Source organism: Myotis lucifugus, unplaced genomic scaffold (assembly GCF_000147115.1).
Source record: "Myotis lucifugus unplaced genomic scaffold, Myoluc2.0 scaffold_65, whole genome shotgun sequence".
Classification (NCBI taxonomy): Eukaryota; Metazoa; Chordata; class Mammalia; order Chiroptera; family Vespertilionidae; genus Myotis; species Myotis lucifugus.
This window is the reverse complement of record NW_005871113.1, coordinates 1,920,562-1,932,842: the sequence shown is the minus strand read 5'-3', so window position 1 is coordinate 1,932,842 and position 12,281 is coordinate 1,920,562. Positions and strand designations below refer to the sequence as shown.

The window sequence follows — 12,281 nt, the reverse complement described above, 5'->3', positions numbered from 1 at the left end:
GCTAATTTATTTTAGTCCATTCATATTTATTTTAATTATTTGATGTCTTATTATCTACTTTTGTTCTTCTTCCCACCCATAATTTCTTCCCCTTTTTTGTACTTCCTATTCCATATTTAAACTTATTTTCCTCTACAATGATTCATCCCATATCTATTTCTTAGCAGTTATACTTGAACATTTTACCATATATATTTAACAATTTTAAAGTTAAACAATATCTTACCTATTTTCTGAATAAAAGAACCTCAGAATACCTTAATCCTAATTACCCTCCTCTCATAAGCCATTGTCCTTTTTCAATTATATCCTATTTTAAAAGTACACATTAATGTTGCATAAAATATTTACATTTGTTTACAACTTTACTTCTTATAAACACTTCTTTCATTACAATTGTTTTCTATAAACAACACTTGATTTCCATGTTTATTATTTTATTTGCTCACTAGCTCTTCAATTTCCAATCACCTTTTTGGAATCCTTTTCCTTCTTGAGATCATGCTTTTGCAGTCTCTTTAATGGTCTATTGATGGCAAAATGTTTTTCATCTGAACATGTCTTTCTGGTCATGTCTGAACATGTCTTTCAGTCTTGCTTGGCTCAAATTCTAAGTTGATTAGTTTGTTTTAGAATTTTGAAGGTGTTATTTTACCATCTTTTGGGTATATACATTGTTGCCATCAAGAAGCCTACTCAGTATTTGTCTCATCTTCCTTGATCCTTTCCTCACTTTGATTGCTTTTAAAATTTTGTTTGGTATCTAGCAGTTACATTCATTGGGGTTAGGTATGAATTTCATCTATATATGCTTGGGATATATATTGTGTTTCCTGAATTTATGAATTCATGTTTTCCAACAAATGTAGAAAATTGTTATTTCTTCAAATATTGCCACTCCTCCATCCTCTCCATTCTTTCCTCCCCTAGTACTTTTAGTCTTCATAATATTCCTTCCATACCTCTTAGTATTTAGATCTTCCAGCAGCTCATTTCTCCTTGCCGTACATTGGGTCATTTTTTAGATTTAGCTTTCAGTTTATTCAATGTCTTTTCAGATGAGTCTAATATGACATTCAATATTTCCAAGGATTTTTTTTTTAATTTCAAGTAACATTTCTCATTTCTAGAGAATGTAATCTGAAGGTGGTTATTTCTATAGGTTCTTTCTTATGTTAGTTAGTTTCAACTTGTGACTGGTGATCTCTAGTCATGAAATAACATTGATTTATCTTAATCTATGAGGATTTTCAGCCTCTATCTTGCTGCTGTCAGGCGTTATAGGGGACTACAAATTGAGGACCACTTCAACTGTCCTGGCTAGGGTAGCATCTCAGATTCAGATTACTCTCCTTGTTTCTGGTCTGAGGCAAAATGCCTAAGGCAGTGCTGCAATTGGTATCTGCCATCTGAGCAACCACAGCCCACCCATATGCTTAATACAGTATTTACGATTTCCAACTCAAAATGTATTCATTTTTGTGGCGAAAGAAAAATAAAGGTATGGTTTTTGGAGATCTCCCCTACTTTCCTTGAGTGTATTAATGCATTCAAAGGTATATTTTTATTCAGGATCTAGGTGTTTTAGAGTACCTAGTCTAATGTACTGCTGGAAGAAAAAATCTTATTTAATATAGTGAAACAATTATGATACACAAACATGAGAAAGCACATGATTTATGGCAATCTTTACTGATTCAAATCCGGAAAGGTTTCCTACTTCTTGATCAGAACTTGGTCAATATTTTGGAACTGGGTAAACATTAGAAAGGTCCTACAGTATGAACTTACCCAATAGGTTGTTGCCCCACTTTGTAGAAATTTCTCCTGTTGTTCTATTACTAAGATATTCAGCCAACCCTGACTATTCAAATTCTCAATGTCCTGATGAATATGTGATCCAGATCAAGAGGACTAAAATCTGTGAAAATAAACCATCAGTTTGAACATTTAAAAATAAATAATAATGATTTGTTACATGAAGCTTCCATCTAGATAAATAATTTTATTGCAGGGCTAAACAAGGCAGCTGGTGATTTCATTTGTCAGAAACACACCTAATAGGAGTTTGGCAGCAGGCCTGGCTGCTGTTGTCTTAAATGCAGAAGGCTTGTTTGCATCTTTTATTATTCATAATTGTTGGTCAATGTTCTGCAGATGATCAGGAAGCTCTTTGTGCTTCACCCTAATCACTGAAGTAGTGAAAGAAGATACCCACAGCAAGGACTGCAACTGCAAATGCTGCAATCATACCTAAAAGTAAACAAACACAAAACAAATGGAAATGGAATGAGCGAAAGAAAGGTTTACTTGATTCTAGCCTCTGAAATGTAGGTAATTGATGGGCCTAAACAACAACAGCACACACACAAATACATATTCTTACACACAAATAGACATGTCCTAAAGCCGACAGTCTTAGAGGAAATACAGCAATAAGTTTTTAAAAAATAGACTGCAAAGGTTAGACTGGTAATCGTGTACTTCATCACTTTAACGAAACCTTAAACAACAAATAATAGTGTCTTTCTTACACATGTATGCACTCACACACATCTAAGAGAAAAACTAACACATACTTTAAAAGGGTCCTATCTATATTGAAATTCCAGTTGTCTCATGCAATTAAGCTTAAACCAAAAAGACAGCTCTAATGTGCAGTGGTTCTCAATCATTAAATGCAGTCACTTGAACAGCTATTGAAAACTACAGAAACTCAGATCACCATTCTAAAATCTAAGAACTAGTAACTCATTTTTGCCCCCTGATTATTAAGTTAAAAAACAAACAAACAAAAAACCAGACTAGAGAAACACACACACACACACACACACACACACGTATAAAAAATTTATAAAATTAACTTAAGTTTATCTAATAAATAAGTGACAAGAAAAACAAAAGTCTGGCTCTCTGTCAAAAACCTTAATACTTTCCATGAAAGAGTGTACATGTTCTTTGATCAATAAGTCTGAAAAATGTGAAAATGACTGCCACGCTATCATGGAATCTTTTAAATACTTAAGTGCATTATAAATTTCAGTCTCAAATTTGACTTTTTTTCATAACAGATATCGAATCTGCAGTAACAATCCTGGGAGAACCAATTTGGAAAGTATTGGTCCTACTATACTAATCAATTCCCCAAAGTCAACATGCTTTTCTTCTAAAAGCACCAATAAAATTAGTAGGAAGAGTAATCTTTGAGGGCCCTTGGGATAATGCATCATTTGTACATCTTTCCATCTCCAGGTCTTAGCACGTTCCACAATTCTCAATAAATACTGGCTTAATCTAGTACCTTTAAGCAAAATAAAATCCAGTAATTTTAAAGTAACAAGAAAACGGAAATCCAAAATACCATCTTTTTCAATGTTATAAAAGAAATAAAATACCCATGTTTTGCCGAATTTTCAATACTACTGAAGTTTGCATTGGTTCTTTTGGCTGTTCATCATCTCTATTGTCCAATGGAGCTTCAGAATTCATAGAGGAACTCAGAAAAGCTGCAAGAGGATAATAATAATGAATCCTATTGTGGTTTTGGCAATTAATAATTTCAAATAATTAGATATTAGTACTAAAGATGGGATCAGCAAACTGCTGCCCATGGGCCAAACTTGCAGGGGTTGACCAGACCTTATGTGTTCCATAAAGCCTAAAATAGTAACTATTTGAACCCATACAGAAAAGTTGTCCTGACTCTTGACCTAACCTGAAATTTGAAATATATAAGCAAAATATGACACTAAATCTGACCATTAAAAAAAATTGTTAAGCAAGGCAAGCACGATATCTCATTTTACAGATGAAATATAAAACCTGGGAAGTTAGTGCATATTTGAGGTCATGGGCAGCAGATTGAGGATTCAGATACGAGGTTTTTTTCTACTTAATTATGGGTGAGAATAATTTTTGTAGATTTGCTTAGCTGAATTTATTTAACACTGACTAAAAGTAATTGAAAAGAAAACATTCTTAGAGATCATATAGAGCAGTGGTTTTAAACCCCCTAGTGCTAAAGAATCTGACATAAAATCCAAGCATGTACAACAGGTGAAAGTAGCATTACTCTGGTTGAAGTAGGGATGGGTGGCTCCTGGAGCCAGACTCCCTTCTTCCTCTCAGGTGGCAGTGGAGTTCAGGCCTATAGAACTCTGGGGAACTATGTCTGAAAGCAACTACTTCATGTTGATCCTTTTATTTACAAAGAAGAGGACCACGGTGAGAGACAGTAAACACTACTGTTTAAATTCCAAGTAAAGTAGCCTCGTACATGGATTTAAAATGTCCTTATAAACGAGTGTATCCCCATATACTAGCACATAAACCTATTGAAATAGATACTTAGCGTACCAAAAAGGATGAAAGAAAAAGGGAAAAATGCCTAGTTCTCATCAATTTCCCATGAAGAAAAATTTACTGTCATTTTTGGAAATAATCCTTAGTAGCTACCTCAATTAGAATCAAGGGAAGTCTCATTCTATTTATATCCTCTTAACATATAACTAAAGAACTTTAAAAACAAAGATATTTTTCTTTTTTTCCTACTCCATTACCAAGTTGTCACAAAGGCAAACAAATTCTTATTATGAACTGTCTCTAAAACTATTCAGTCTATTTCTACAGCTTCTTGTATGCTAAAGGGCCATAACACCTTAGTTCTAGACAACATTAGCCTACCAGCTCCCAATGTCCCTTAACTTTATCTGACAAAAATTGAATCTCTGTCAATCTCTCCTTTACCCACCTCCACCTTCCTCCCCTTTACCCTTTAGCACTGGGGGCGGGGGGGGGGGGATGGAGAAAGGTGGAGGTGGGTAAAGGTGAGATTGACAGAGACTTGACTTGGGGGGGGGGGTGAACACACAATACAGTGTACAGAGGATGTGTTGTAGAACTGTGCACCTGAAATCTGTATAATTTTGTTGACCAGTGTCACCCCAATAAATTCAATTTAAAAAATGGAATGGATAACATAATTTTATTCATGTTAAAACACACGCACACACAAACTTTGGCTTTTCTATCAGCAAATATCACTGGTAAAAAAACTTTTTCTTTGGGCCATATATCTTTGTATCAGGTAACAAACAAAAATACTGGATAAAGCATGAATTATACCTATTTGCTAAAGGAATTTTTTTTTTAAATGTAAGCACTTGTACATAAAGAGCACAAAAATGGTTCTATTTGTCATGATATATGATACATTTAATATTGAATTGTTACATGTGAAGATCATGCTGCACAAATAATATACTTCTATAAAAAAAAAAGACATTCCATTGCTCTATTATTTCCATTTTTAAATCGGTCAAAATCCTGTGACTTGATACAAATTCAAGATAAGTTTACTGAAACAGAGCACTTTTCAAGAACAAATAAAGCCCTGTCATAACAATTTACTTTTTGTGAGGGTCTGTAGGCTTTTAATTCAAATCTCAGGCACTATGTTATTTTACCAATACTTTAATTTAAATGCAAATGACATATGTTCAATAAGAAATTAGATTGTAACTATTCCTTAAAGCCAGGTAACTTAACTTCAGACAAATCATGTAAGAAAACAACTTTCTTGAGCAACTGTTAACCAAAGAGACAACAAGGGCCATGTTGAATACATGCTAATTGTCAATGTGTTCCATTTCACGCCAAGTTGTTAATAGGTGGGCAGGACTATTTAGAAGCTTAAAATGAAACATTAGGACTTGAACTCCTTTGGTTAGTTGTCTTCTTCTCCATCTCTGAATCCTAAATTAATGAGGTTTCACTATAGTCAGTGATTTAGCCAAAAATTACATTTTCTGTATTACTTTTTCCTCATAATTAAATTAGCAACATTTAATGAAACAGCAAAAATTAATTTCAGTTCAGATAGCAAGACAGAATTAGTAAAATGAGTTTCATCCAATTTTAAAGGTGTGTCTCCCAATTTTAGCTGATATTGTGGATAAAGTACATCTGAATTATTAAGTTAATATCTACTAGGAGGTGACTAATGCATTTAAGTAATTTTAAAGCCATAGTTATCCCTCACCTTAAGTGAGTCATTTTGACAAACAAATTGTTCTTCATCCCTTAAGTCATTTAAAACTATGTTATTTTAAGATATTTATTTGGCAAATATGTATTTTAAACATAGCAACTACTTGGCAGCTATATTATAGAACAGAAATAAATAATAATCAAGCTAGATACTTATAAGTTTAATGCTAACTATATAGCAATTGACTTCAATTTTTAAATTTAAATATTTGAACTCTACTTTTTATGGTTTATTATATATAAAAAGATTAATTTAAAATATTTAGGAAAATCTATGCACACTATAAAAATACTTTCCTACTTTAATATTAATATTTTTCATTATAATCCAGAAATCATTATTTTAAAGCCTTATAATGCTACTTATTATCATGCTGCCTTTATGTTTAGAAAGTATTTCACCTAACATTTTTACTAAATTCTCATACCAACCCCAAGAGAATCTGAGGTTCAGAGGGTACTTGTTTAAGGTTATACAGCTGCAAGTGGCACACCTGGACTAAGCTAAAGAACTATCTTGGAAAAATTATGCATCTAATATTTTTGAGTAAATTAATAAGTAAATGAATGAATAAGGAATGACTAAATAGCCAATAGGATATTTATGTAAAAGCACTTAATTTTTCTATTACAAGGTTTGTTTTCACCCTACCTCATAATTTGGAAATGTCTCATTTCATTATTAAAAATACACTAATTACTAAATCATTCCTTCTCATTTAAATATTTGATGAAGCAAAACCAATATAATTCTAGAAAAGTAATATTCTTGGCTACAATACAACTCCTATCAATGTTCATTTCCTAAAAAGCCTAGAGTTTCTTTTATTGTATTCATCCTTCCAAATGAACTCAAATGTTACCTGCTCTGAGAAGTTTTCCCTGAATCCCTTACAGGTAGAGTGCTTGTGCTAAAGATTAATTTAAAATATTTAGGAAAATCTATGCACACTATAAAAATACTTTCCTACTTTAATATTAATATTTTTCATTATAATTCAGAAATCATTATTTTAAAGCCATATAATGCTAGTTATGTAGTAAATAAATGTAGTAAATAAATAAGACTGTAGTCTTATAGTCTGTATTGGTTAGGTCCCATGGAAAGGTAGTAAAACAAAATTGTTAGAAAAAAACACACAGATTCTAGAATCAAACTGCTTAAGTTTAAGCTTCACCATTAGTAGGTATGTAACCTGACTAAGTTATTTGACCTTTCTGAGCCTGAAGTCTCTCATCTGGAAAATGAGAGAAAAGTCATCATGGAAAATGGGGCTAATAATAATCTGCATCATAGGGTTGTTGCAAGGATTAAATGATTTCATATTTGTAAGGCTCTTAAAACAGTGTCTGGAATGTAAGAGGTTCTATATAAATAGCTAATGTTGTTATTAGAGTATTAGGTTTAATTCAGGGTAATATATTTCAAGGAAGGCAAATCCTATATAATAAAAGAGTAATATGCAAATCAACCGAATGGTGGAGCGGCCAGTCACTATGATGCGCACTGACCACCAGGGGGCAGACGCTCAATGCAGGAGCTGCCCCCTGGTGGTCAGTGCATTCCCACAGGGGGAATGCCGCTCAGCCAGAAGCCCAGAAGCCGGGCTCACAGCTGGCGAGAGCAGCAGCAGTGGCGGGAGCCTCTCCCACCTCTGTGGCAGCGCTAAGGATGTCCTAGTGACGACTTAGGCCCCCTAAGCCATCAGTCGGACATCTCCCGAGGGCTCCCTGAAGGCAAGAGGGCGCAGGCCGGGCTGAGGAACCTCCCCCTCCCCCGAGTGCACGAATCTTGTGCACCGAGCCTCTAGTCAGAGTATATTTAAAGAAATCATTTTTATTTATTTTTATGTGTTAGTAGACTTTTTTTTCTTTTTAATATATTTTTATTGATTTCAGAGAGGAAGGGAGAGACAGAAACATCAATGATGAGAGAGAATCACTGACCAGCTGCCTCCTGCATGCCCTCTACTGAGGATGGAGCCCACAACCTGGGCATGTGTCCTTGACTGGAATCAAACCTGGGACCCTTCAGTCCACTGGCCGACGCTCTATCCACTGAGCCAAGCCGGCTAGGACTAAAGAAGTCATTTTTAATTTTTCTTAAGTCACCAACCCCTTGAAAGCTACAGATCTCTTCCCCAGAAAAAACTATACAATTACTTTCAAGTAATTTGTGGATCTCCCGAAAGCTATCTATGACCCCAAGGGTTTTGGACACCACAGGTTAAAAATTCCTAATCTAGAGAAAGGCAACCAAAGTGGCAAGATAAAATGATGTCTGAAAACTACAATAAAGAGATTAGTTAAAGGTATATGAGAATATCTGGCTTTAAAGTATTTAGAACATAACAGTTACCCTCAAATTTAAAGCGTGGACCCCCCAAAGTAGTACTCATGTTTTATTGCTGCAGATTACTGAACAAAGTATAGATTACAGGAAGGCAGACCAGTATTAGGAATAAGGAAGAATAGAGTCTAACCACCCATCTGCAAGGAATATAGATTCAGTATTATAAGACAGAGGATGAACCAGGACAACTCTAATGATCCCACATAAAGTGCATTCAGACATCAACAACAGAATGGGTCAAGAATTATTGGTAGGCATTAGTGAAAGAAGTAAAAAAAAAAACAATAAAAACCTCTACCCTCACGATTCTATGTTTGGTTTGCAGAGATATCACAGTCACTAATATGGGAAAACATATTTTGAAAAGTAGCAATTATTTTTTCAACTAGTCTACTTTCAAAATCTCTATTAGAAAATATTAGTTCTCAAATTATTGAAACACAGCTACTGCTTTAACATCAGGTACCGAGCAATTTGGAGTGTTGTTGTTTTCCTTTAAAACAAACTTACTATTCCACATCATGATTAATACTAACCTGGAGCTGTTAAAAATCAAACCTGGTAGTCTCCAACGAACTTGAGACTTTACTGACAGATTTGTAATTCACCAAACACACACTTACTTGACATCATATTAACAAGAGAACTCTGAATCAAACACTCTACTTGGTGAGGGTTGGGAATTAGTTAAGCAACAGAGGAACAACTAAAAAATTAGAATTAGAAAAAGAACTTAAAAATTGCTATATTCTAATTTCATAAACATCCATATTCAAAAGTAACCTAAAGACTTTATTAGTATATTGGAAATTTCAAGACTGATAAATGACTACGTATGCAATATTCATTGATATTTGCAAATAACTACTTTTATGACATATTTTTTAATGTTTCAGGAAGTCTGTCATACATGCCTGTACACATTTATTGACATGTTTTCATAGCCTACTTTTACTAGAAACAAAAACAAAAACAAAAATGAAGCAAAGCCAAACAAAACAAAAAAATAGCCTTCCAAAATGTAAGGTCAAATGTGAAAATGATGGGTAGGAGAAAATGTGTCAGACAATTAAGATAGTTTGGCAAATCTATACTCCATAAAAATAATTTTTGGAACTGCCTATTTCAGATTAATATCCAATTATATAAAGGGGGTTAAAAAAAATAAAGGCAAATAGTATGGAGAAGACATTTAATAAAGTATTTTTAAAAACTTTGTGACATCATGTTTAACCAAATAATCAAAATAATGGGTTTTGAGAAAACTTCTCTTACAATAAAAGAAATACCTCAAAACCATATATTCCCACCTACTTAAGGCTACTCTTGTCTTCAGATCTACTTGCTAGGCTTAGAAAAACCTTAAGTATCTTAAATGTTGGTACAATTTTCCAGGAAAACTGACTGCATGTTTATATATGCAGAAATTAGACACCTTTTTAAATGCCTCGGAAGTATCAAACAGAACTAGCTTTAAGGAAAAGACATGATATTAAACTAATGTCTCATAGGTAATCTTAGCAGTAGTCTAATCAGATTCTTAAATAACATCATGGAATTACCTGTGTTTATTTCCTCTGCAATTTCCAAATCTTCTATTTGAATCCTATGATCTAACATCTCTATAAAATGGTCTCTGATTTCTTCAGCTGACTCATCACCAAATTTATAATCACATAACATTACCGTGGATCCCGGAATGGGGACAAAAACCCGGTGAGGAAGGATGTGAAACTCTTTTTCAGAATCTAAAAGGAGAAGAAACATTATCAATATTTAGATAAGTCTGTCGCTGGTATCAGTGACATATATTTTGTAAGTAAATGAAAGTGTCATATACATACCAATAGAAATAAAAAAAAGTTGTTTTTATTCTCTAATTGACTTGACACAAGATTGCTGTTATTGAATTCTGCTTTACTTCAATATCCCTGTCCTCTGCAAGGGATCTAAATATTCCTATGAAATATAAGCTTATCACTGCCTTCAATATGAGGATGTTGTTGATTATATATTCTTGTATTAACCACCCTTCTATGAAAGAATAACCAGGAGAAAATTTTGGTTATTTTTCTTGTTTGTTTTAACTTTACAAACTATTTCCCCCTCTTCATGCAAGTATGGAGCCAAATTAGTGGCCCATGTATATCGAGTGTATAGAACATGACAGCATACATTTTTATACATGTATGTACAAAATAGTCTCACCACTCACATAATCTACAAAGTGCTAGTCCCCTCTATCAAGCATGTGTATGACAGCAAGTTATGTTTTATATACTAACCTCACTACCAACTCCATCTTGCTTTCTTTTCATTTTCCCTTTGCCTCATTCTTATTACTAATATTTATTATTCTAATCATTAATCTTAATTAAGTTCTTAGTTACTCCTAGGACCTTATTACATGCTGTACATAATTAATAATGCATACATATTCTATTTTTCAAATCAGGTTATATGCTTCTTGAGGGAAGGAATCTGGTCATTGACTTGTATCTATCACATTGCCTTGAACAGAACAAATGCTTAATGAATATCTAATAAATAGACATACTAAATGCTATAAAATAGAAGTAATATTCCTGGGACAACAATTAGTGCAACATATTGTCATAAATAGCGTTAAGTAATTTTTTGAAAAAATAATCTGGATCTAAATAAATAATGAAGAACTATGTTTCACTCTTCTTTGAATACTCACAAAGTAAAATATATCCCCCCCAATTTCTAACATCATCACTGGTCCACACAAACACAACTGGTTCTACACCATGATTCTAGTGAACTATCAACAAAGATCAAGATTTTGTGTAAAGAATGGATATGATTTTTAAATCTACCACTGTACAGGCCAACTAGAAAAGCAGGGCTCACTTTTATAGTAACCTTTTTTCTTGCCAGAAACTAGTGTTAGTTTTATATAACTACAAACAAAAGACAAAGAATGTCTGTCAGGGGAAATGCAATGACTTAAATTATGTGTTCCTGCCATATTATACTTATCTGCTTTTCATGAGAACAGGAAAAGTTTTACTCTTTGACCAGACTGCCACCTATCTGTAAAATTATATTACTACAATTTGTTCTGCAGCACGTGAACTGTCCACACAGATGGTTAGAAATCTATTATTTTATTTGGGGCCAGTTTCTTGAAATAGGTTAAGTTCAAAACTTTCAATAATAGCTATAATGTATGTATAATTGGCATGCAAACTGCAATCATTCTAGTTCTGCCTAAAAAAGGGATAAGTATGCTATAAAATTAAATGTTAAAAGAATTGGTTATGACGAATTTTAATTACTCATTAAAAAAGAAAAGGCTCTTATAATTTCAAATTAAAAAGTTAATTTAGCCATTTAATATCTAAATAAAACCAAGTTTTCTAATTGGTCTGAGGCTAAAAATGGGAGGGGAACCTTTGTAAAAAGACACATCTTAAATAGCATTCCAAAAAGTAGTCCTTTAGGAATAGTCCCACAGCAGAGTATCTAGTTCACCATTATTTCAAAAAGTTCAAAACAGAAAAAACATTTAAATTTAAGCCAATATGATAAGAATTGGGTGTCTGCTGATTAATAGAGTCCCAATTCATACTGAAGTATTAGAGCAATTTTTGTAAAATAGGTGCTATCTAAGCTGATAAGTAGCCATTTGCATGAAGGCTGAAACCATGACCACAGGCAAAAAGGATTGCACATGTCTGAGAGGACAAGTGATATGAATGGATATGGTGTAGCAATGGAAGAAAGTAAGAGGTTTCAAAATTGATGGCTTCATTTTTGTAAGAAGTGGGTCATCTTCTGAGAGTAAGTTGCACAGGACTGAATGGAGGCTGATACAGAATAATGAAGATAGTCTGAAATACTTTCTAAGGGG

General features: G+C 33.4%; 1 protein-coding gene across 5 annotated transcripts in view; it reads right to left on the bottom strand.

Moving 5' to 3' along the window:
* Nucleotides 1-1,985: 1,985 nt before the first annotated feature.
* The window catches only part of ODR4 (odr-4 GPCR localization factor homolog), a 28,284-nt gene continuing 17,988 nt past the window's right edge, over nt 1,986-12,281 (bottom strand). For 4 of the 5 annotated variants that reach the window (XM_023754747.1, XM_014456821.2, XM_014456820.2 and 1 more), the window contains 3 exons: nt 9,964-10,149; nt 3,396-3,506; nt 1,986-2,253 (listed from right to left, as the gene is read on the bottom strand). In XM_023754747.1, the coding sequence (XP_023610515.1) occupies nt 2,186-2,253; nt 3,396-3,506; nt 9,964-10,149 (365 nt within the window). In that variant the 3' untranslated portion in view covers nt 1,986-2,185. The remainder of the gene's footprint in view (nt 2,254-3,395; nt 3,507-9,963; nt 10,150-12,281) is intronic. The other variant, XM_023754750.1, reaches the window with a different exon arrangement.